At 47.7% G+C, this 26,265-nt stretch overlaps 1 protein-coding gene across 1 annotated transcript in view; it reads left to right on the forward strand.

Moving 5' to 3' along the window:
* The first annotated feature begins 57 nt into the window (after nucleotides 1-57).
* Nucleotides 58-26,265, forward strand: part of IGBP1 (immunoglobulin binding protein 1) — a 48,589-nt gene continuing 22,381 nt past the window's right edge. The window contains exons 1-3 of the mRNA XM_063937099.1: nucleotides 58-350; nucleotides 19,606-19,911; nucleotides 20,027-20,219. Coding sequence (XP_063793169.1) covers nucleotides 61-350; nucleotides 19,606-19,911; nucleotides 20,027-20,219 — 789 coding nt within the window. The 5' untranslated portion in view covers nucleotides 58-60. The remainder of the gene's footprint in view (nucleotides 351-19,605; nucleotides 19,912-20,026; nucleotides 20,220-26,265) is intronic.

A 26,265-nucleotide genomic window follows, 5' to 3' on the forward strand; every position in this document is an offset into this window, starting at 1 on the left:
TTAAATAAAATAACAGCACTGTTACCTGGGTTCTGGCAAAAGGGGCATGGCTTATGCTAAATGCGTGGTTACATCATCTGCCACACACAATATGGTGGTTCCCGTACCCCACGTCCGGAGTACGGAAGCTGGGACGTTCAGAGTCAGACATGGTCGATAAACATGGCAGCAGAATCGGAATCTGAGGTCCCCAAACTATCGGAGTTATTGGAGAAGGGATGGCGGATCTTAGAGAAGGTGGAAGGGAGCAGCGAGCCGGCTGCAGCGAGGGCAGTGCAGGACAAGGTGAAGCAAGGCCTGGCGGTGCTAGAGCAGGCCACCCGGATGGTCGCTCAGCTGGATCTGTTCAGGTATTGGCATACGAGCAGTGATGGTCTGTGTCTATGCTTTGTCATACCTGGCATGTTCAGTGCTTCTGTGTATGTACATCGTGCATATATGCAGTATATATGTAACCCATACTTGCCTACCTGACCCTCTCCATGAGGGAGAAAATGCTCTGTTCCTGGACTTTCCTGGTAATGTATGATTGCCATCACCTATGGTGAAACACCTTTCTTATCAATTTACTAGCTCACCACAGGTGATGGCAATCATACATTACCAGGAAAGTCCAGGAACAGAGCATTTTCTCCCTCATGGAGAGGGTCAGGTAGGCAAGTATGATGTAACCAGGAGCTCAGGGCACAGCTTGCGGCTCTTATATATGCCCTTATTTATCAATGAGCGATACATTTCACTGTGAGTGATAAATTTCACCAGCCAATCTGCTCCTAACTGTCATTTTTCAAACACAGCCTGTAACTGGCAGTTAGGAGAGGATTGGCTGGTGAAATGTGTCACTCACAGTAAAATGTATCACTCATTGATAAATAAGTGCAATAGTAACTTAAATCTGGTCCCGTGTACCCTGGAGATAATATCAAGCCTTGGAAAGTGTTAAAATGCACAGTGATAAAGTATCAGTTAATCAGCTCCTAACTGCCATGTCACAGGTTGTGTTTGAAAAATGACAGGAGCAGATTGGTACTTTATCAACGTGCAATTTATCACTCTCCAAGGCTTGATAAATCTGGGCCAGTATGTTTCCTTTGACAATAAAATTCTGTAATTATAGCGCAGAAACAGTAGAATAATGTTGCATGTATATTAAATGGAGAGTTCACCAAAAATCTCCAAAATAAAATTTTCAGTAGCAATATTAAATATATAATTGTGCATACAACTGTGTTCATGAACGTAAACAAGTTAAATAATAAGCGTTACTTTAGAGTCCACATATATGGTATCCAGAGTGAGGAGAATAGTAGTCTTCTATGTATCTTGTATTAATCCCAACTGACTTCAAATATCTTCAATTTTCCACATGTTCATATAAAAAAGAAAAAAAAACATGATAGCGCAGGCTACCTTAATATGGGGAAAATTATGTTTCTCCTTCGTCCTAGAGGATGCTGGGGACTACAAAAGGACCATGGGGTATAGACGGGATCCGCAGGAGACATGGGCACTTTAAGACTTTAAATGGGTGTGAACTGGCTCCTCCCTCTATTCCCCTCCTCCAGACCTCAGGTAGATTCTGTGCCCAGAGAGACTGGACACACACTAGGGGAGCTCTACAGAGTTTCTCTAGAAAATACTTTCTGTTCGGTTTATTGTTTTCAGGGAGCACTGCTGTCAACAGGCTCCCTGCTTTGTGGGACTGAGGGGAGAGAAGCAGACCTACTTCTGTGAGTTAAAGGCTCTGCTTCTTAGGCTACTGGACACCATTAGCTCCAGAGGGTCTGATCACTTGGTATAGCCTAACTGCTCGTTCCCGGAGCCGCTCCGCCGTCCCCCTCACAGAGCCAGAAGAGAGAAGCCGGGTGAGTAACCGAAGCAAAGAAGACTTCAGTGAAGGCGGCAGAAGACATCAGTCTCGGAGGTACCGCGTAGTGGTCACGCTGCGCGCCATTGCTCCCGCTCACAAACAGCACTACAAGGGTGCAGGGCGCAGGGGGGGGCGCCATGGGCTGCAATAAAACCTATTTTAAGATCTGGCACAGAGGTATATAGTGCGCAGGTACTGTATACAGACCCCCGCCAGTATAAAAATAAGCGTGACACAAGCGCGCCATTTAGGGGGCGGGGCTTCGTCCTTCCAACTCTTATCAGCGCCATCTTTTTTTCTTTACAGCAAGCTGCAGAGACGCTGGTCCTGGCCCTTCACTTCTGTCACAAGTACCAGGGTGCAAAAGCGGGGGGGGGCACAGCATATTTGGTGTTGAATGAATATATATATATATAATAAAGAAGTAGAGACGGCGGCACTCAGGAAATAAAACACAACCACAGCCACTTGTGTAGGCCAACGTTTCAAAGCTCGTGCTTTTTCGTCAGGGCAAAAAAAAAAAGCACGAGCTTTGAAACGGTGGCCTACACAAGTGGTTGTGTTTTATTTCCTGAGTGCCGCCGTCTCTACTTCTTTCTACATAGCAGTGTGAGCTGCATCTACGGAAGGCAACGGGGAGAGTATTCCAAGTAACAGTGAGTGCCGGACTTTTTGCATACTATATATATCTTGTTTTGACAGCTCACGGCGCGTCATCATGGCAACCGACCGGCCCATGTACGTCACTTCCTGGACTGTGGTGACGCAGAGACCGGAAGTGCCAGACGGGGGAAGTCTGGAGCACCGCGATGCACGCTGCTGTGAGCGGGGGAAGGGGGGTAAGTAGAACCAATTATTTCTTGTATATATACCTGTTTGATGCACTGTATCACTGTCTGAGGAAGGGGATACGTCCCCGAAACGTAACACTATTAAAAACAGCATCCCTGCTCGGATGCCTGCTTCACCATTTTACTAAGTCTTTGAGTGCCGCCTTAATTCTGTGTGTGTGTATGTATGTATGTATGTATGTATATATATATATATATATATATATATATATATATATATATATATATATATATATATATATATATATATATATATATATATATATATATATATATAATATATATAATGATAAAGCGCTGCAAGGTCTGGGGTATTGTATATTCCTTCAGACTGGGTGATGCGCTGGGTGAGAGCTGGCAAACTCCCTCTGTCTCTCTGAAGGGCCTTACTGTGGGTCTGTTCCCTATAGCCCAGTGTGATTGTAGGTGTCAGTACGCGTGTGTCGACATGTCTGAGGCTGAATGCTCTTCCCAGGAGGAGGCTGGTGTGGGGACAGAACAGAATGTGGGAGTGACTCTGTCGGCGCCGCCGACTGCTTATTGGGTAGATATGTGGAGTGTCTTTAATGCAAGTGTGGCTTCGTTGAGATTAGACAAATCTGAGTCTCAGAACCAAGTATGGAGACAATCCATGGAAGATGTTTTGTCACAAACTCAGACCCCCCTCAGGGTCACAGAAATGTTCGTTTACCCAGATAGCAGACACAGATACCGACACGGATTCGGACTCCAGGGTCGACTATGGTGATGCCAGGTTGAATCCTAAACTGGCTAAGAGCATTCAGTACATGATTGTGGCAATAAAAGAAGTGTTACATATCACGGAAGACCCTGCTGTTCCTGAGACAAGGGTTTGTATGTTTAAAGGAAAGAAACCTCTGGTAACGTTTCCTCTCTCTCATGAACTGAATACTCTTTTTGAAAAGGCTTGGGAAATTCCTGACAAAAAGTTGCTGATTCCCAAGAGAATTATTATGGCATACCTGTCTCCCTCTGAGGTTAGGAAAAAGTGTGAGTCGACCCCCAATGTGGACAAGGCTCTAGCACGGCTGTCCAAGAAGGTGGCGCTCCCGTCCCCTGACACGGCGGCCCTAAAGGATCCTGTGGATCGTAAGCAGGAAACTACCTTGAAATCTATTTGTCACTACGGGTACACTGCTCAGACCTGCAGTGGCATCGGCATGGGTGAGTAGTGCAATTGAAAAGTGGGCAGATAACTTATTATCTGACTTGGACACCCTGGATAGGGATAGCGTTCTTTTTACGCTGGGTCATATCAGGGACGCTGCAGTCTATCTAAGGGAGGCTGCGAGAGATATTGGCCTCTTGGGATCAAGGGCCAATGCCATGGCAATCTCGGCTAGGAGAGCATTATGGACTCATCAGTGGAATGGTGATGCTGACTCTAAGAGGGCTATGGAGGCTCTGCCGTATAAAGGTGGTGTTTTGTTTGGTGAGGGCCTCGCGGACCTGTTTTCTACAGCTACCGCGTGTAAGTCATCTTTTCTACCTTTTGTCCCTCCACAGCAAAAGAAAACGCCTCAGTATCAGATGCAGTCCTTTCGGTCTAATAAATTCAAAAAAGGACGAGGGTCCTCCCTCCTTGCTGCTAGAGGTAAGGGAAGGGGAAAAAGATCACCGGCTGTGGCAAGCTCCCAGGAGCAGAAGTCCTCCCCGGCTTCTACCAAGTCCACCGCTTGACGCTGGGGCTCCGCTGCGGGAGTCCGCACCGGTGGGGGCACGTCTTCAGCTCTTCAGTCGGGTCTGGGCTCACTCAGGCCTGGATCCTTGGGTGCTGGAAATTGTGGCCCAAGGATACAAACTGGAGTTTCAAGACGTTGCCCCCCCCCCCCCCCCCCCACACCGATTTTTCAGATCGCCCTTCCAGCTTCTCTTCTGGAAAGAGAAGTAGTGTGCGCTGCAATACAAAAGCTGTGTCAACAGCAAGTCATTGTCACGGTACCCCCGTCACAACGGGGAGAAGGGTTTAAATCCCTCAATCTATATTTGAAAAGATTCCAATTGAAGATGGAATCTCTCCGAGCAGTGATTTCCAGTCTGGAAGGGGGGGATTTTAGGGTGTCAGTCGACATAAAGTAATGGCGGAAATGATGGTGCTCCTGCGCAAGCAGGGTGTCACAATTATCCCGTACTTGGACGATCTCCTGATAAAGGCGAGATCAAAGGAGCAGTTACTAAAAAACGTTGCGCTCTCCCTGACAGTTCTGCAACAACATGGTTGTCTCCTAAATTTGCCGAAGTCACAGTTGATTCCGACAGCACTAATGTCATTCTTGGGCATGATTCTGGACACAGAACTGCAGAGAATTTTTCTCCCGGTGGAAAAAGCTCTGGTAATACAGAACATGGTCAAGGGGATTCTGAAACCGGCAAGAGGGTCGATTCATCAAGGCACTCGGGTGCTGGGGAAGATGGTGGCGGCCTACGAGGCCATCCCGTTTGGCAGGTTCCATGCCAGGGTTTTTCAGTGGGACCTCTTGGACAAGTGGTCCGGGTCTCACCTACACATGCACCGGAAGATAAGCCTGTCTCCCAGGGCCAGAATTTCTCTCCTGTGGTGGCTCCAAAGGGCGGAACAAGGAGCAGAGTGGCGATGGCGGAGGCCACAAAAGTTCTTCACTGGGCGGAAAAACAGGCAAGCGCTCTGTCGGCGGTCTTCATTCCAGGCATGGGCAACTGGGAAGCAGACTTCCTTAGCAGACACAATCTCCATCCAGGAGAGTGGGGTGTTCATCAAGAGGTCTTGGCAGAAGTGACAAGTCGTTGGGGAATTCCTCAAATAGAAATGATGGCGTCTCACCTCAACAAGAAACTTCAGACGTATTGTTCCAGGTCGAGGGACCCTCAAGCAGTAACAGTGGACGCCCTTGTGACACAGTGGGTGTATCAGTCGGTCTATGGGTTCCCTCCACTTCCACTCATCCCAAAGGTGATACGGATCATAAGAAGAACAAGGGTTCAGGTGATACTCGTTGTTCCAGATTTGTCACGGAGGGCCTGGTATCCGGATCTTCAGGAATTACTCATAGGAGATCCCTGGCCTCTTCCTCTAAGAGAGGATCTATTACAGCAAGGGCCGTGCGTGTTCCAAGACTTACTGCGGTTGCGTTTGACGGCGTGGTGGTTGAACGCAAAATCCTAGCGCGGAAGGGTATTCCCGGTGAGGTCATCCCCACTCTACTGAAAGCTAGGAAGGAGGTAACGGCGAAGCATTACCACCGTATTTGGAGAAAATATGTGTCTTGGTGTGAATCCAAGAAGGCTCCTCCGGAAGAATTTCAGCTGGGTCGGTTTCTCCACTTTTTACAAGCAGGTGTGGATGCGGGCCTGAAGTTAGGCTCCATTAAAGTGCAGATTTCGACCTTATCAATTTTTTTCCAAAGGGAATTGGCCTCGCTTCCAGAAGTACAGACTTTTGTGAAAGGCGTGCTGCACATCCAACCTCCCATTTTTGCCCCCAGTGGCACCGTGGGACCTTAACGTGGTGTTACAGTTCCTTATGTCACATTGGTTTGAACCTTTGCAAACGGTTGAGTTGAAATTTCTCACTTGGACAGTGGTCATGCTATTGGCTTTGGCGTCCGCAAGGCTGGTGTCGGAATTGGCGGCTTTGTCTCACAAACGCCCCTATTTGATTTTCCACGAGGATAGAGCGGAGTTGAGAACTCGTCAACAATTTCTACCAAAGGTGGTTTCTTCGTTTCACATGAACCAACCTATTGTGGTACCTGTGGCTACGGAAGCCTTGGCTGATTCAAAGTCTCTCGATGTGGTCAGAGCTTTGAAAATTTATGTAGCCAGAACGGCTCATATTAGGAAAACGGAGGCTCTGTTTGTCCTGTACGCTTCCAACAAGATTGGGGCTCCTGCTTCTAAGCAGACTATTGCACGCTGGATCTGTAATGCGATTCAGCATGCTCATTCTACGGCTGGATTGCCGTTACCGAAATCGGTGAAGGCTCATTCTCCCAGGAAGGTGGGCTCATCTTGGGCGGCTGCCCGGGGAGTCTCGGCGCTACAACTTTGCTGAGCAGCTACTTGGTCGGGTTCAAACACTTTTGCAACATTTTACAAGTTTGATACCCTGGCTGATGAGGACCTCATGTTTGCTCAATCGGTGCTGCAGAGTCATCCGCACTCTCCCGCCTGGTCTGCAGATTTGGTATAAACCCCATGGTCCTTTTTGGAGTCCCCAGCATCCTCTAGGACGAAGGAGAAAATAGGATTTTAATACCTACCGGTAAATTATTTTCTCTTAGTCCATAGAGGATGCTGGGCGCCCTTCCCAGTGCGGACTTTATCTGCAGTACTTGTTCATAGTTATTGCTTTTGTTACACAAAGGTTGTGTTTTGGTTTCGATCAGCCTGTTGCTGATTTTTTGGTTCATGCTGTTAACTGGTTTTAGTTAAATGCCATGTTGTACGGTGTGTTGTGGTGTGAGTTGGTATGTATCTCACCCTTGGTTAACAAAAATCCTTTTCCTCGAAATGTCCGTCTCCCTGGGCACAGTTCCTATAACTGAGGTCTGGAGGATGGGCATAGAGGGAGGAGCCAGTTCACACCCATTTAAAGTCTTAAAGTGCTCATGTCTCCTGCGGATCCCGTCTATACCCCATGGTCCTTTTTGAGTCCCCAGCATCCTCTACGGAATAAGAGAAAAGGATTTACAGGTAGGTATTAAAATCCTATTTTTATAATGTTGCACTCACAAATATAATTTATTTCCAAGCATTATGTTACCATATATATGTGTAAAGGTCACCATGATCACTCGTCGGATCCCATTTTTGATATATGTACCCAGATGGTCTTGTTTCACATGTAAATAGGCATAAGGAAAAGGGCGCAATAGTGCAGACAACTGCTTCAAGCAGTGTGGCTGTTTTCTGACAACACCTTGGCTGAACGTGGGGGAGAATCTGCATGGACTGCCGGTGGAACTTTTTCTGAGCTATATGGAACTCCTTTAAAGTTTCTAAGGACAACGCCATCTGATGAGTACACAGATACTCCTTGCACACATGCTGTTATGTTATGATTTGATTGTTTGTTTGTGAGTGCAAAGTTTATCTAATAAAATGTTGTGTTACATATAAAGTTGTACAGACCATAAAAAACTGTACTGTACTGGCAAGAGGAGGATTTACCACAAGGCAACCAAAGCAGCTGCTTAGGGCCCTGTAGGACTCGGGGGCCCTGTTGGTCCTAGGTGTACTGCTGACAAGGCTGTATAAAGGGCATTTCTGGCAGACCAAGAGCTTCACTGAAATTGTCCAAAGGCTGAGCTGACTGAATACTCCCAGCAGGCTTTCAGTAATTAGACAGCTGTTGGGTGTCGGCTCCACTGTATGTCTGTGTCTCCAGTTCTGCAGTACTGTGTGTGTGACCAGTCATGAGTCATGACACGCCTGTGTTTGACGTCAGATGCTTAGAGAGATGAGCCAGGATGTGCACAGAAAAAAAAAAACCTACTACTGTGTATGAGAGATGCCTGCTACAATCATTGGGGCACACATATGTAATCAATACAGTCACACTGATTTAGGGATGTAATAATAGGTATTATTAGGTATGGGGACTTATTAGGTGCCACCACCCTTCCCCACACACACACTGTAGCAGATTACCCATACCCTATTAGCAGGTCCCTCATCCCCTACGAGGTCTGACAATTAAGTTAGTAAACTGGCTACCGTGCAGTAGCGGACTTATCAGTAGGCATCCAAAGCAGCCGCAAGGTCCCGGCAGGTCCCAGGGTGCTCGCCGACAGATCATGGAGTCGGGAGGGCATTTCATAGTGCTGGTCTGGCTGAATGCCGGTAGGCTGTCAGTGAATAGATAGCTGCCAGGTGTGATTTTAAGGGCAGCACGGACGGTGTAATGGTTAGCATTAATGCCTCATAGTACTCGGGTCATGGGTTCAATTCACACCATGGCCCTAACTGTTTGGAAATTGTATTTCTCTGGCTGGGTCCACATGTTATCCACAGGATAACATTGTGATATGCCGGAGCTACAGTGGAAATGGCACCAAACAGTCACAAGCTTTCAGGCCTCCCAGGATGCATCAGGGCTTCTCCATATAATCCCGCCCACTGACTCAGTCAAATCAGTTTTTTGTTTGGTGCGGCAGGAGCCGGACCATGGTCACAGGTCTGCATTTAAACAGCAGCCTGAAGCTTTTATTATTTTATTTTTATAGTCTTACTATGTTTTTTTTTTTTTTTTCCTCTGATTTGACTTTTCTTAACAGCGTCTTAAACGCATACTAGAAAGTCGCTCCAACAACTCTCCACCGGGTCGCAACAACGCTTACCTTCGCGGTATAGTGCTGTCTCGACAGGCGTCTGTGTCGGATGTTTCTAGCAGGTCCAGCAGATGTAACCAGGCTGTGGCCGGAGCATGGGGAGAAGGTAAGTCAATCGGTTTCCTCTTACTAGGGGGTCCGGACACAGCTTCACTGTATTTGAGGAGACTACAAACAGTGGTTGATGCGCCGCCACTCTTAAGTGCAACAGCGCTATGCTTTAGGGATCATAGGCGCCAGGACTTGGTGAGGCCGCGATCCTTAGAGTTTAAGTCAACGTGGGGAGTTAGACGCTCTCCTGGCCGCCCCTCCCCCAAGTTCATGACCTGTTTCCGTGCGTCTCCCGTCCATGAATTAATGACCTCACTTCCGGCTCAGACGCTACCACGAGGGTACTTGGTCGCAGCTTAGACGCTGCGATGGTGTACACTAGACTTTCCGCCTAGACCCGGTCGCAGACAGGAGCGTCTGCATACACTTATCGTTCAATGAGCGTCTGTGTCCATTAAAGAGCGTCTGTGTCTCTCATCAGTCATCAAGAGCGGCAGTGTACACTAGTAGCGTCTGAAGTGTGGTGAGTATCCCTGTATCCCACTCTATGGAGAAATGGGTTATACAGTACTAAAAATTCTCTCTACTTGTTAGTATGAATTGTTAATTTCTGCTGCGGGGTACACTGCGCTCCACAAGTCTGGACAATGGGGGTGTAGAGTGGGATCTTGATCCTAGGCACCAACAGGCTCAAAGCTTTGACCTTCTTCCCAAAATGCATAGCGCCGCCTCCTGTATCACCCCGCCTCCCAGCACAGGAGCTCAGTTTGTCAGTTGGTGCTGCAGTAAGCAGGCACTTAACAGAGGGGCTGCTCCAAGCAGCCCTGAGAAAAGCTTTTTATGAGGTCAAAAGTGAAGACTTCAAGGGCAGCAGCGGTGGTAAATGTTTTGTGACATTCTCTGCTGCAGCCCCAGCTCTCCCGAGCGACGCTGTACACTCCCGAGCCCTGGTTGCCGGGTACCTACAGCGGAGGCTCCGGTTTTCTTCATGTTAGACACACACGGCTGGGGCTCTCCAGGATCGCGTGGCCGCACTTCGGGAGGTGGTAAGTGGGTCCCGCTTGCGGCACCCGGGCTTTATCGCGATCCGGCGCGGTCATTGGGAGGCGGGCCGCGCACGCTGGCGGTGGACACTGTGGATACAGGCGATCCCACTAGATCACCAGGGCATGGGCGCAGGTCAGGTTTTCTCTTAAAACCGATTTTAATATCGCCCACAGTACCCGGTGGTTTTGCCAGCAAGGGGGATAAGGCTTAGACCTGAAGCCCCTCCCCCAGGCCCAGGGCGCCATTTCTAGCAAGTGTTCCCGCCCTGGAGCTGCATCTCTGTCTTTTCCTCACTCCCTGTCAGTGTCTGCGGCACCATTACACCTCAGCTCACTGTTCCTGGGACTGCTTGAGCAAATCCTCCTATGTAAAGCCGCCTGGTTGTCAGTGCTGTGACTTTACATGACACTTAAGTATTCTGCCTGCCTTTTTAGTCAGTGTTAGTAAGAAAAAGTGTATTTAGTCAGGGGTTTATAGTACAATTACCCTGTGATATACATCCAGTTTCTTACTGTGTAGTGTTATATCTATTGACTATATAGCTGTGTAAGCTAGTCCAGTGCAGTATTATTGTCTGTAATAACCTCTGCATTGTACAAACTGTTACTATTTTTGTGTGTGCATTGATAGCTGAGTGGTGTCCATCTCGTGTCTTTCACTCAACTTGCTATCCCTATATTCTATAACCTGAGGGGACTTGGTGCGTCAGGTGTTATCTAATATAGGATTTTCACAAAGATAGACTGTATTACGTATTTTTCTCTGGGATTTAGTCGCCATATCTCTCCTTTATCTCTGCTGGTGCTGACTACACTGCGCAGGGGTTTGGGTTTAGGGATATAGTGCTGCTAATAATTGTACTGTGTTAACTCATACTGCAAGTTATATCATGTCTGCTTCTGAGGGTAACGGTTCTGGGGCGGAACACACTGCTGGTGTTGCTGAAGCCACAGGCACATATGGGGAGAATATAGCAGCTGTGAGCTCTGGTTCTGGGGGCTCCTTGCCCCCCAGTGGGACTGTGGCAACGGAGGCACATACTGACCCGCCGTGGGTCGCTTTTTCCACGCTTCTGCATACGCTAGTTCATAAACTAACACCCCCTATGGGACCCCCAATGCCGGTACAACCGTATGTGGTCCCTGCAGCTAACCCGCCGTGGGCGGACGATTTATCTGCTCAATTAAAGAAGTTGAACCAGTCCCTGACTACTAAAAAGTCTGACCAACGCACGCCTAAGTCCAAGAGGTCCTCTAAGCGAGCGCTCGTCTCCTCACAATCCACTGCTGTCACTGACATCTCGTTTGATGACGACCGCACATACACTGACCCCACAGGTTCTGACTCCGATACGGCTGATGGGGAGGGTAGTTCACATGTGGATGTTCCTGATCTTTTGGAGGCTATTAAGTTAATTCTGCAGATTACGGATGTTCCTCCTAAGAAACCAGATAGGTTCAAGCATCAGAAGGTGATTAAACAAGTTTTACCTCACTCTGACCACCTAGTGGATATACGTCAGGAACCCTGGCAAAGCCTGGGTACGAAGTTTGTGCCTCAAAAGAAGATGCTGGCTCGCTATCCCCTCGCGCCAGAGCTGTCTAAGAATTGGGAAACGCCTCCTCCAGTAGACTCGCATGTGGCTAGGATGGTGGTTTCCTCGGCTCTACCTGTCACTACCGTCACGTCTCTAAAAGAGACAGACGTCCCGTCGGACCAGACAAAGGCAAACACTCTGCATTCGGTGGTACAGACCCTCCTGGATACAGGAGTCGTAGTACAGGTGCCTCTTGCTCACAGGGGCCGGGGCTACAATTCTCCGCTGTTTCTAGTCCCGAAACCGAATGGGTCCTCCCGGCCCATTCTCAACCTCAAGGCACTGAACAAGTTTGTGAAGTTTCCAAGTTCCGTATGAAAACCCTTCGCTCTATAGTTCTGGCCTTGGAACCTGGGGACTACATGGTCTCACTGGACATACAGGATGCTTACCTGCATATTCCTATAGCAGTATCACATCAACAATACCTGAGGTTCGCTATTGGCAACATTCGTCAATGCAGGTGCTGGGCCTCATGGTATCCGCATTCGACATGGTGGAGTATGCTCAATTCCATTCTCGCCACCTCCAGATGCTAATTCTAGCCAAGTGGGATGGCCTGCCTCACCGGATCAGGTCTCAAATGATCTCTTTGACTCCGGAGGTCCGTCTTTCGCTGCTCTGGTGGCTCCAGGACCGACAATTGTGCAGAGGCTGTCCCTTCTGGATATCCAACTGGGTCCTGTTGACGACACATGCCAGTCTAAGAGGTTGGGGCGTGGTGTTGGAGCAGCACTCCTTGCAGGGTCGGTGAACCAAGGAGGAATCTCTCCTCTCGATCATCATTCTGGAATTGCGGGCGGTCTTCAATGCGTTAAACCTAGCCCAGCATTTGATTCAGAACCGTCCTGTTCAAGTACAGTCGGACAACGCCACCACAGTGGCTTACATAAATCATCAAGCCGGCACTCGAAGCAGTTTGGCAATTAAGGAAGCCTCACGGATTCTACGTTGGGCAGAACGCCATCTACCGGCAGTATCGGCAATATTCATTCCGGGAGTCCTGAATTGGGAAGCAGACTTTCTCAGTCGTCAGGACATGCATGCCGGCGAGTGGGGCCTCCATCCAGAAATGTTTCAACTCCTCGAGGAAAAGTGGGGTCTTTCAGATGTGGATCTGATGGCGTCTCGACACAATCACAAGGCTCCGGTCTTCGGAGCAAGGATAAGGGATCCTCAAGCAGCATTCGTGGTTGCGCTGGCAGTGCCGTGGAGGTTTCGGCTGCTGTACGTGTTCCCTCCGGTGTCACTCCTGCCCAGGGTAATTCGGAAGTTCAAGCAAGAAAAAGGAATTCTGCTCCTCATAGCTCCGGCGTGGCCTGCAAGGCCTATCGTCAGAGCGTCCACTTCTACTTCCACAACGCCCAGACCTCCTCGTTCAGGGCCCCTGTGTCTACCAGGACCTAGCCCGGCTGTCTTTGACGGCGTGACTCTTGAAGCTTCCGTCTTAAGAGCTAAGGGTTTTTCAGAAGAAGTCATTAAAACTATGTTTCGAGCCCGGAAACCGGCCTCTGCTCGGATTTACCATCGGGTCTGGCATTCCTACTTTGTTTGGTGCGCATCTAACCATTATGACGCTTCCAAGTTTAGTACAGCCAAACTTTTGGCTTTTCTACAGCAGGGCCTAGATTTAGGCCTGCGTCTGACCTCCCTCAAGGTTCATATTTCTGCCTTGTCGGTGTGGTTTCAGAGAAAAATTACGACTTTACCTGATGTTCATACTTTCACTCAGGGTGTGTTGCGTATCCAACCTCCCTATGTCCCGCCTGTGGCTCCTTGGGACTTGTCGGTGGTTTTGGAGGCGTTACAAGAGTCTCCATTTGAACCTCTTGGTTCAGCTGACCTTAAGTGGCTTTCCCTTAAGGTGGTATTTCTGTTGGTTATTGCCTTTGCTAGAAGAGTGTCGGATTTGTCTCTCCTGATTTGTCTCCCAAAGAGCGGTCTTTGGATGTGGTACGGGCTCTCCGTATCTATGTGAAGAGAACTGCTTCTATTCGAAAGTCTGATTCTCTCTTTGTTTTGTTTGGATTTCACAAACGTGGCTGGCCTGCTCACAAGCAGACCCTGGCCAGGTGGATCAGAATGGTGATTGCACATGCTTATGTGAAGGCTGGTCTGTCAGCTCCTGTTCACATTACGGCCCATTCTACTTGGTCTGTTGGACCTTCTTGGGCGGCCCAGCGTGGTGCGACCCTTGATCAATTGTGCAAGGCGGCTACGTGATCCTCCGTGAACACATTCATAAGGTTCTATGCCTTCGATACTGCCGCTTCCCAGGATGCTTCCTTTGGACGCCGGGTTCTTGTGCCCGCTACAGTGCGTCCCCTCCCATAAGGAACTGCTTTAGGACATCCCCATTGTCCAGACTTGTGGAGCCCAGTGTACCCCGCAGCAGAAAACGAGTTTTATGGTAAGAACTTACCCTTGTTAAAACTCTTTCTGCGAGGTACACTGGGCTCCACAAGGCGCCCACCCTGACGCACTTAGCTTCTTTGGGTTGACATGGCATTAGTCACACCACACTCTCACGACAAGAGAAGTGTCAGTATGTGGCTACTAACCGTTGTCATCTCTTTTCCTGCTACTGCATTGGGCTGGTTAACTAAACTGAGCTCCTGTGCTGGGAGGCGGGGTGATATAGGAGGCGGCGCTATGCATCTTGGGAAGAAGGTCAAAGCTTTGAGCCTGTTGATGCCTCAGATCAAGATCCCACTCTACACACCCATTGTCCAGACTTGTGGAGCCCAGTGTACCTCTCAGAAAGAGTTTTTTAACAAGGGTAAGTTCTTACCATAAAACTCGTTTTTTGGTACATATTGCATATGAGGCCTGTATATTACTGTTGTTTTCTGCATGTTAGGTCTGAAAAAACTGGTTAAAGATAGAAATACAATTGTCTTATTTACTTGTAAGTAATTTTTATGGTTGATTCCCAGCGTCGGAGGATCTGACGGAAATGATTGAAGAACCCTGGGCGACGCCCAGTAAAAAATATAAGATTCAGAAAAAATGGGATTCTTATTATCCATTTCCAGCTGCGGATTGTTCAAAAAGAGAAGTTCCTCCTACAGTAGATGCACATGTACTGCGACTTGTGCATAAATCTGCTTTGCCATTGTCATCTACCTCACTAAATGATGTCACAGACAGAAGGGTAGATAGCTTCTTGAAAAAATATATTTTCTCTCTCAGGAGCAGTGGTAAGGCCTGCTATGGCTTCAGCCTGGATGGCAAAGGCAATGGGAGAATGGCGGGAGGAACTAGAGAATGGCCTCTCCCCTCCTAATAGGGAGCAGGAGTATCATTTAGGCCATATAAGACAAGCTGCCCAATATTTGGAAGAAGCCGCAATTGATATGGGTACGATTGCTTCTAAAGCATCAGCCTTGACAGTAGCCGCTCGTAGAGCAGTTTGGCTACGCACTTGGAAAGCAGATGCAGAATCCAAGAAAGTTCTGGAAACATTGCCTTTCATGGGTAATATATTGTTTGGCAAAGCAAAAGCTAAAGAGGAGTCTAAGCAACCCCAGTTCAATAGATCAGCCAGGGGTAGGAAGCAATGGGCTAGTAGAAAGCCAGCTTCCAAGCCTGAACAGAAGCCATCAGCCTGAGGAGACGGGTGATTCCAGGGTTGGGGGCCGACTCCTTCATTTTGCACACATATGGCAACAGTCGATGACAGATGCTTGGGTGCATTAGGTGGTATCTCTCGTTTATGGGTTCCCATTCAGGAGGCAGCCTCCTCAAAGGTTTTTTTGCACCAGCCCGTCTCGTATAGAGTCGAAGGCCAACGCCCTGCCAGAAGCCGTTCAGAAATTGCTTCAGTCTGGTGTGATTTTCCCAGTACCCCCATCACAACGGGGACAGGGTTTTTACTCCAATCTATTTTTGATTCAGAAACCAAATGGGTCATTCCGACCAATTCTCAATCTCAAAATGTTAAACAAATACATTTGGATTCCAAAGTTCCACATGGAAACGTTACGCTCCATAGTGTTGGCTATGGAACCGGGAGATTACATGGTATCTCTCGATATACAGGATGCTTACCTACATGTGCCCATAGCACGGTCTCATCAATGTTACCTCAGGTTTGCCATCCTCCAGCAGCATTTTCAATTCCAAGCCTTGCCCTTCGGGCTAGCAACAGCACCCGGGGCAACAGTATGGTGGTTATAGCAGCTTATCTCCGCAAGCAGGGGATAAGAATATTTCCATACCTCGACGACCTTTTAATCCTAGCACATTCGCAGGAATTACTTTTGAGCCATCTTCAACAGACAGTAGTTTGTCTACAAAGACACGGGTGGCTCATAAACTGGGAAAAGTCGTCTCTGAATCCGTCACAGCGTATGGTTCATTTGGGGGCCATATTGGATTCAGGTCTACAGAGAATTTTCTTACCAGAGAAAAAGATAGCCAAGGTGCAGGTCATGACTCGGGAGGCGTTGCACGCTCAGACAATGTCAGTCCATGCAGCAATGCGACTGTTGGGTCTGATGGTGTCAACCTTCGACATGGTGGAATATGCACAATTCCACTCCAGACCACTCCAGCACCTTATTCTGACCAAATGGAACGGAAATCATCAGACAATAAAAAGACAGATAAAGTTTCCGGTAAACGTAAGAAGGTCTCTAGCTTGGTGGCTACAGAGGGACCATTTAAACAAGGGGAGACCCTTTTGGATAAAGGAGTGGCAAGTCCTGACAACAGATGCCAGTCTTCAGGACTGGGGAGCGGTGCTTGAAAGCCTTTGGTTCCAGGGAAAATGGACCATAAAACAAAGTCGCTTGCCAATAAATCTGTTGGAAATAAGGGCCATTTATATGGCTCTAGTTCAGGCAAAGGACAGTCTGCAAGGAAGACCAGTCCAGATCCGCTCAGACAATGCAACAGCGGTAGCGTACCTCAATCATCAGGGAGGAACTCACAGCAAAAGATTGATGGAGGAACTAACTCCCATACTAAGGTGAGCAGAGCTCCATCTTCCAGCATTGTCAGCAGTGTTTTTTCCAGGTGTACTGAACTGGGAAGCGGATTTTCTCAGTCGACAAACCATTCAGGAAACCGAATGGGCATTACACCCAGAAGTGTTTCAGACTATAGTGAACAGATGGGGTCTGCCAGATATAGATCTCATGACATCTCGTCTAAACAACAAAGTTCCAATGTACGGATCAAGAACAAAGGATCCCGGAACGATCCTTGTAGAGGCATTGTCAGTAAAATGGAAATTTCATCTGGCATATCTGTTCCCTCCAATATCTCTATTTTCCTCACTACTCTGGGTAACAAAGCAAGCAAAGGGAGTCCTAATTCTAATAGCTCCAGCTTGGCCCAGAAGGCATTGGTACACAGATCTACTAAGGATGTCTATGGAAGCACCAATACTGCTCCCTCAACGTCCAGATCTGCTAATGCAAGGTCCTTGTCACAGCCATCTGGATCGTCTGTCTTTGATGGTGTGGCTGTTGAAACCTCTATCCTAGAAGCTAGAGGATTTTCAAAACAAGTAATTCAAACTATGCTTAGAGCAAGAAAACCTTCTTCAGCTCATATTTATCATCGAATATAGGCTTGCCTATATTCATTGGTGTAGTAAAAAAAGTTTGAATCCAAGATCTTTTAAAGTATCCAGGATTTTGGATTTTCTTCAAGCAGGATTGGATAAGGGGTTTAAAGGTGGCTTCCTTGAGAGTTCAAGTATCAGCATTAACTGTATGGTTTCAGGGAAAGATTGCTGAATTACAGGATGTGCGTACTTTCTTTCAGGGAGTTGTACATATTCAAACTCCATTTGTTACTCCTGCAGCTCCTTGGGATTTGAATTTTAGTTCTTAAATTCTTCCAGGGTCCTCTATTTGAACCACTTAAGAGAGCAGATCTTAAATGGTTAACGGCTAAAGTACTTTTTCTACTGGCAATGGTGTCAGCCAGAAGAGTGTCAGATTTGGGAGCGTTATCATTTAAGTCACCTTTCCTAAGTTTTTTTTTTCCAGACAGAGCAGTTCTCAGAATGAGATCTGGTTATCTTTCAAAGGTGGTGTCAAAGTTTCACCTGAATGAAGAGATTGTAGTCCCAGCTTTTCAGGTATCGGGACTATCTGCGGGAGAAGCGTCGCTGGACATAGTCCGAGCTTTAAGAATCTACATAGATCGTACTAGTGCCATCAGGAAAACAGATTCTCTCTTCATCCTCTACGGATTTCATAGAAGAGGATGTCCTGCTAGTAAACAGACGCTGGCGAGATGGCTCCGAATGGTAATATCAGAAGCTTATTCTCATGCAGATCTCCCTACTCCGGCTAATGTCTCTGCACACTCTACACGTAAGGTAGGTCCTTCCTGGGTGCTTCAGCAGTACAGATATGTAAGGCAGCCACATGGTCTTCCATAAACACATTCATTAGACATTATGCCTTGGATACTTTTGCTTCTCATGATGCAGACTTCGGGCGAAAGGTCCTCCTGTGTAATCAGGAGCGTCCCCACCACTAGAATTGGCTTTGGGAATCCCAATGTTATCCTGTGGATAATCCTGTGGACCCAGCCAGAGAAATAGACATTATGGTAAGAACTTACCGTTGATAACGTGATTTGTCTTATGTCCACAGGGATCCCACCCTGACGCACCTGATTTGAGGATCTTGAAAATCACTAAACCTCTTCCTTCTTGTATGGAAGGGTGTGCATGTGTGTTCTTATCGCCTAAACAGGTCTCTACCTGATGCTCTTGCCTAAATCGCTGTGGAAAGAACGGATTTGACTGAGTCAGTGGGCGGGACTATATGGTGAAGGCCCCGATGCATCCTGGGAGGCAGGAAAGCTCATGACCATGTTGGTGCCATTTCCGCTGTCGCTCAACCATATCCCAGTGTTATCCTGTGGATACCTGTGGACATAAGAGAAATCACGTTATCAACGATAAGTTCTTACCATAACGTCTATTTCGGCCAGCAAGGAAAACGCTATGTCTGGCGCAAACCCAACACATCCCATCACCCCAAGAACACCATCCCCACAGTGAAACATGGTGGTGGCAGCATCATGCTGTGGGGATGTTTGTTTCGAGTCGAGGAAAAGATGGATGGTGCTAAATACAGGGATATTCTTGAGCAAAACCTGTTTCAGTCTGCCTGTGATTTGAGGCTGGAACGGAGGTTCACCTTCCAGCAGGACAATGACCTGAAGCATACTGCTTAAGCAACACTTGAGTGGTTGAAGGGTAAACATTTAAATGTGTTGGAATGTCCTAGTCAAAGCCCAGATCTCAATCCAATTGAGAATCTGTGGTCAGACTTGAAGATTACTGTTAACAAGCAGATACCATTCAACATGAAGGAGCTGGAGCAGTTTTGCCTTGAGGAATGGGCAAAAATCCCAGTGGCAAGCTCATAGAGACTTATCCCAAGCGACTTGCAGCTGTAATTGCCAAAAAAGGTGGCTCTACAAAGTACTGACTTTAGGAGGTGCATGCTGAAGTTTTCTGTTGTTTAGTCATATTTGTTGTTTACTTAACAATAAATAAAAAAAAATCTTCAAAGTTGTAGCCATGTTCTGTGAATGAAATGATGCAAACCTTCAAATAGTTCATTTTAATTCTAGGTTGTGAGGCAACAAAACATGAAAAATGCAAAGGGGGGTTAATACTTTAGCAAGGCACTTCATATACATGTGTTCTAATGTTACGGTGTGAATGGGATTTACGGTCTCTTCAGGAGCGGTTTCTACCTAATCAATATTTTGGCGTAGTATATGGAGTTTTTCCTTCTGATCTGCAGTTTGTTTAATCCAACCCGCTTACTTTAGCTGCATAACCTGATTAAACACTCCATTTAAAAAAAAATCTTTTTGCAGTTCTAATGAGGATCTGGATGAGATTTCCTCATCAGATATTCGGTATCTTCTGCTCCCAGCTCTACTTGGCGCATTGACACTGAAGCAAGTGGGTCTGAGTCACAGATTACAGCACCTTGAGGTTGCCCGATCCTATTTCCTGGACTTCTTAAAGAGATGCCATGAATACAAAGTCTCCAGTTTCAACCTTCCCACAGAACAGGAGGGAGCCCCACAAGGAGAACAGGAATCCGTACACCAAACATGTTCCACAGCACCACCCAATCTGACTGCCATGGCACTGAAGAGGCAGGCTAAGATTGAGAGGTAAGAGAGTTTGCCTGGTGGTCATTAACACCATACGTTGTAAAAATGTATTCTTTGCAGACTCTTATTACTGGCACTTTACTAATTTGTTGTAACCTGTATTACGTAATCAAAGGTATAAGCAGAGGAAGGAGTTGGAGAACAGACTGTCCAGCATACACGAGTCGGTGAGAAGTGGCACTGCAGATGAAGAGCAAGTCAGAGAGTTTTACCTTCTTCAGCTGCAACGCTGGGTCTGCACTGCACTTGAGGAGATAGAGAGCATTGACCAAGAGCTTCCAATGGTGAAAGCAAGGGAAATGATGAAGGTGAGTGTGTGTGTGTTAGAGTATATTTAGAAAAGGCAATATAAGCTAAAACCACCCGGCAAGGAATCTGAAAAATTACCTTTTTCTCTTACGTCCTAGAGGATGCTGGGGACTCCAAAAGGACCATGGGGTATAGACGGGATCCACAGGAGACATGGGCACACTAAGACTTTGAATGGGTGTGAACTGGCTCCTCCCTCTATGTCCCTCCTCCAGACCTCAGTTAGATTCTGTGCCCAGAGAGACTGGACGCTCACTAGGGGAGCTCTCCTGAGTTTCTCTGAAAAGACTTAGTTAGGTTTTTTATTTTCAGGGAGACCTGCTGGCTACAGGCTCCCTGCTTCGTGGGAGTGAGGGGAGAGAAGTCAGACCTACTTCTTTTGAGTTAAAGGCTCTGCTTCTTAGGCTACTGGACACCATTAGCTCCAGAGGGTTCGATCACTTGGTCCGCCTAGCTGCTTGTTCCCAGAGCCGCGCCGTCAACCCCCTCACAGCAGCCAGAAGAAAGAAGCCGTGTGAATATATAGAAGAACAGAAGATTTCAGTGACGGCAGATGACTTCAGTAACGAGGTACAGCGCAGCGGTCGCGCTGCGCGCCATGCTTCCACACATACTTCCAATGGCACGCGCAGGGGGGGGCGCCCTGGGCAGCATGTTACTGAGGGTCAGACTGGCTAAAAAAGTTATATTATAGGTGCTCTCCAGCACCATTTTCTCTCTTCACAGACTTGCAGAGACGCTGGCCCTGACCTCCACCCTCCTAATCAAGTACAGGGAGCAAAACGGGGGGGACAGTAATTTGGTGCTATTATAACAGCGCAGACATCATATATTCTTTCTCAGTATTATATGGGCGCTGGGGTGTGAGCTGGTAAACTCCCTCTGTGTTTGTCTAACAGGCTTCCCTGTGGGTCTGTCCTCTATAGCCAGTGTGAGTGTGTGCGTGTCGGTACGGTGTGTCAACATGTCTGAGGCTGAGTGCTCCTCCCCGGAGGAAGTTACTGGGGGCGCAGAGAAGGATTTGGGAGTGACTGCTGATTGGGTGAATATGTTGAGTACATTGAATGCATATGTGGCGTTATTGTCTAAAAGGCTGGATAAATCTGATTCTCAGACACAAACGTGGAGAAAATCCATGGTTGACGCCTTGTCCCAGGTACAGGTCCCCTCAGGGTCACAAAAGCGTTCATTTACCCAAATAGCTGATACGGATACCGACACGGACTCTGACTCCAGTGTCGACTATAGTGAGGCCAGTTTACATCCAAAATTGGTTAAGAGTATTCAGTACATGATTGTGGCTATTAAAGATGTTTTACATATTTCTGAATTACCTGCTGTTCCTGATACAAGGGTTTGTTTGTATAAGGGAAAGAAGCCTGAGGTGACGTTTCCCCCCTCTCATGAACTGAATGCTCTTTGTGAAAAGGCTTGGGAATCGCCTGATAAAAGGTGGCAGATTCCCAAGAGAATTTTTATGGCATATCCTTTCCCCTCTGACAACAGGGAAAAGTGTGAGTCATCTCCCAATGTGGACAAAGCTCTGTCACGGCTGTCCAAGAAGGTAGCGCTTCCGTCTCCCGACACTGCTGCCCTCAAGGATCCTGCGGATCGTAAGCAGGAAACGACATTAAAGGCCATTTATGTCACTACGGGTGCACTCCTCAGACCTGCCGTGGCGTCGGCATGGGTGAGTAGTGCTATTGCTAAGTGGGCTGATAATTTGGCATCTGACATGGATACCCTGGATAGGTATAACATTCTTTTGACTCTAGGTTATATCAGGGACGTTGCAGCTTGCCTAAAGGATGCGGCGAGGGATATTGGCCTCTTAGGATCAAGGGCCAATGCCATGGCAGTCTCGGCCAGGAGAGCGCTGTGGATTCATCAATGGAATGCTGATGCCGACTCCAAGAAAGCTATGGAAGCTATCCCATATAAGGGTAGTGTCTTGTTTGGTGACGGCCTCGCTGACCTGGTGTCTACCGCTACAGCGGGCAAGTCGTCTTTTCTTCCTTATGTTCCAGCACAACAGAAAAAGGCACCCCATTATCAGATGCAGTCCTTTCGGCCTAATAGATACAAAAAAGGGAAAGGCTCGTCCTTTCTTGCCTCAAAAGGTAGAGGAAGGGGAAAACGGTCGCCTGATTTGTCAGGCTCCCAGGACCAAAAGTCCTCCCCGGCCTCTGCCAAGTCCACCGCATGACGCTGGGGCTCCCCTACTGGAGTCCGTGCCGGTGGGGGCGCGTCTCCGACTCTTCAGTCAGGTCTGGTTTCACTCGGGCCTAGATCCTTGGGTGTTAGACATATTGTCCCAAGGGTACAAACTGGAGTTTCAGGAGGTGTCCCCCCACCGATTTTTCAAATCAGCCTTGCCAGTTTCTATCCCAGAAAGGGAAGTAGTGAGTGCTGCGATACAAAAGCTGTGTCAACAGAGTGTTAATTGTCCCGGTACCCCCATCCCAATGGGGAGAAGGGTTTTATTCAAGCCTCTTTGTCGTGTCAAAGCCGGACGGCTCGGTCAGACCGATCCTGAACCTAAAATCCCTCAATCTGTATTTGAAAACTTTCAAGTTCAAGATGGAATCTCTTTGAGCAGTGATCTCCAGTCTAGAAGGGGGGGATTTTGTGGCGTCAGTCGACATAAAAGATGCCTACTTACACGTCCCGATATATCCTCCACATCAAGCTATCCTGAGATTTGCGGTGCAGGATTATCATTACCAATTTCAGATGTTGCCGTTTGGGCTTTCCACGGCCCAGAGGGTCTTCACCAAAGTGATGGCGGAAATGATGGTACTCCTACGCAAGCAGAGGGTCACAATTATCCCGTACTTGGACGATCTCCTGATAAAGGCGAGATCAAAGGAGCAGTTGCTAAGAAATGTGGAACTCTCCCTGACGGTTCTGCAACATCATGGTTGGATCCTCAATTTGCCAAAATCTCAGTTGATTCCGACAACTCGGCTGCCTGGACACGGAACTGCAGAGAGTGTTTCTTCCAGTGGAAAAAGCTCTGGAAATCCAATGCATGGTCAAGGAGATTCTGAAACCGGCAAGAGTCTCGATTCATCAATGCACTCGAATGCTAGGGAAGATGGTTGCGGCTTATGAAGCCATTCCGTTTGGCAGGTTTCATGCCCGGGTGTTTCAGTGGAACCTGCTGGACAAATGGTCCGGGTCTCACCTGCACATGTACCGGAAAATAAGTCTATCTTCCAGGACCAGAATATCTCTCCTGTGGTGGCTGCAAAGTTCTCACCTTCTAGAGGGATGCAGGTTCGGGATCCAGGATTGGGTCCTGCTGACCACGGATGCAAGTCTCCGAGGCTGGGGAGCAGTCACACAAGGAAGAAGTTTCCAGGGAACTTGTCTCCACATAAACGTTCTGGAGTTGAGAGCCATTTACAACGGCCTTCTGCAAGCGGAACACCTTCTTCGAGGTCTACCTGTCCTGATTCAGTCGGACAACGTAACAGCGGTGGCGTACGTAAACCGCCAGGGCGGAACAAAGAGCGGCGATGGCGGAGGCCACAAGAGTTCTTCGCTGGGCGGAAAAGCACATCAGCGCTCTGTCAGCATTCTTCCTTCCGGGCGTGGACAACTGGGAAGCAGACTTCCTCAGCAGACACTATCTCCATCCAGCAGAGTGGGCTCTTCATCAAGAGGTATTTGCAGAACTGGGGAATTCCTCAAATAGACATGATGGCGTCTCGCCTCAACAAGAAGCTTCCGAGGTATTGTACCAGGTCAAGGGACCCCCAAGCCAATGCAGTGGACGCCCTGGTAACTCTGTGGGTGTTTCAGTCGGTATATGTGTTCCCTCCACTTCCTCTCATTCCAAAAGTATTGAGGATCATAAGGCGAACAAGGGTTCCGGCAGTACTCGTCGTTCCAGATTGGCCACAGAGGGCCTGGTATCCAGATCTTCAGGAATTGCTCATAGGAGATCCTTGGCCGCTTCCTCTCGGAGAGGACCTGTTACTGCAGGGGCCGTGCGTATTTCAAGACTTACCGCGGCTACGTTTGATGGCGTGGAGGGTATTCCTGGGGAAGTCATCCCCACTCTCCTTAAGGTTAGAAAGGAGGTCACGGCGAAGCATTATCACCGTATTTGGAGAAAATGTGTGTCGTGGTGTGAAGCCAAGAAAGCTCCTGCGGAGGAGTTTCAGCTGGGTCGTTTCCTCCATTTTTTCCAGGCAGGCGTGGACGCAGGCCTGAAATTGGGTTCCATCAAAGTGCAGATTTCGGCTTTATCTATTTTCTTTTTCTAAAAGAATTGGCCGCCCTTCCAGAAGTTCAGACTTTCGTGAAGGGAGTGCTGCATATCCATCCTCCGTTTGTGCCACCCGTGGCACCGTGGGATCTTGACGTGGTGTTACAATTTCTTATGTCTCACTGGTTTGAACCTTTGCGAAAGGTTGAGTTGAAATTTCTCACTTGGAAAGTGATCATGCTTTTGGCCTTGGAGTCCGCCAGACGGGTGTCGGAATTGGCGGCTTTGTCTCACAGGAGCCCATATTTGATTTTCCATGTGGATAGAGCGGAATTGAGGACTCGTCAACACTTTCTGCCGAAGGTGGTTTCTTCGTTTCACATAAATCAACCTATTGTGGTGCCTGTGGCTACGGATGCCGTGATGGTGCCCAAATCTCTCGATGTCGTAAGAGCTTTGAAAATTTATGTCGCCAGAACGGCTCTTGTTAGGAAAACGGAGGCTCTGTTTGTCCTGTATGCTTCCAACAAGATTGGAAATCCTGCTTCCAAACAGACTATTGCACGCTGGATTTGTAATACGATTCAGCACGCTCATTCTACGGCTGGATTCCCGTTGCCGAAGTCAGTGAAGGCCCATTCTACCAGGAAGGTGGGCTCATTTTGGGCGGCTGCCCGAAGGGTCTCGGCACTTCAACTTTGCCGAGCAGCTACATGGTCGGGTTCAAACACTCTTGCTAAGTTCTACAAGTTTGATACCCTGGCTGATGAGGACCTCATGTTTGCTCAATCGGTGCTGCAGAGTCGTCTGCACTCTCCCGCCCGGTCTGGAGCTTTGGTATAGACCCCATGGTCTTTTTGGAGTCCACAGCATCCTCTAGGACGTAAGAGAAAATAGGATTTTAATACCTACCGGTAAATCCTTTTCTCCTAGTCCGTAGAGGATGCTGGGCGCCCATCCCAGTGCGGGCTGTTACTTGCAGTTGTATTGGTAGTTGTTGTTTTCGGTTACACAAAGGTTGTGTATCGGTTATATTCGGCTTGTTGCTGTCTTTCATTCATACTGTTATCTGGTATTCCTGGTAATCCAGTTGTACGTTGTGTGTTGTGTGAGCTGGTATGTATCTCACCCTTAGTTTAACAAAAATCCTTTTCCTCAAAATGTCCGTCTCCCTGGGCACAGTTCCTATAACTGAGGTCTGGAGGAGGGGCATAGAGGGAGGAGCCAGTTCACACCCATTCAAAGTCTTATAGTGTGCCCATGTCTCCTGCGGATCCCGTCTATACCCCATGGTCCTTTTGGAGTCCCCAGCATCCTCTACGGACCAGGAGAAAAGGATTTACCGGTAGGTATTAAAATCCTACTATTTTATCACAGACGTTTTTGGCACTTTAAACTGTGGGAAATGTGGAGTGATGTTATAAGTTACTCCTCTAGCAACATGATTGGCTGGTGCGTGCTTATTCTGCTTTGTCACTCGTTTACAGTGAACAGATAAAAAGTACACATACGTCAGAGGTAGAGGTAAGCCCCTGGACATTAACCAGACAAGAATTACATAGACACACTATAATTTCCAAACTCCAAGCCAAAAAAGCGCTAAGCTTCAATGTGTCAGCTGTCCCAACTCAAATTGCTAAAATGCTTTATCAGTTCATTAATACTCCTCTCCTTATTAAGGACTGCCGCTCTCAAGTTATTGGGTTGTGGCTTCCCAATATATTTATTGTGACAAGAAAGAACTAAATTGAAAGCGCTGTCCACAATAAAGGATAGATAAAATTGTATTTATTTTGTATTGATAACTGTTAATATAAACACTTAAAAAG

This window comes from Pseudophryne corroboree, chromosome 8 (assembly GCF_028390025.1).
Source record: "Pseudophryne corroboree isolate aPseCor3 chromosome 8, aPseCor3.hap2, whole genome shotgun sequence".
Taxonomy (NCBI): Eukaryota; Metazoa; Chordata; class Amphibia; order Anura; family Myobatrachidae; genus Pseudophryne; species Pseudophryne corroboree.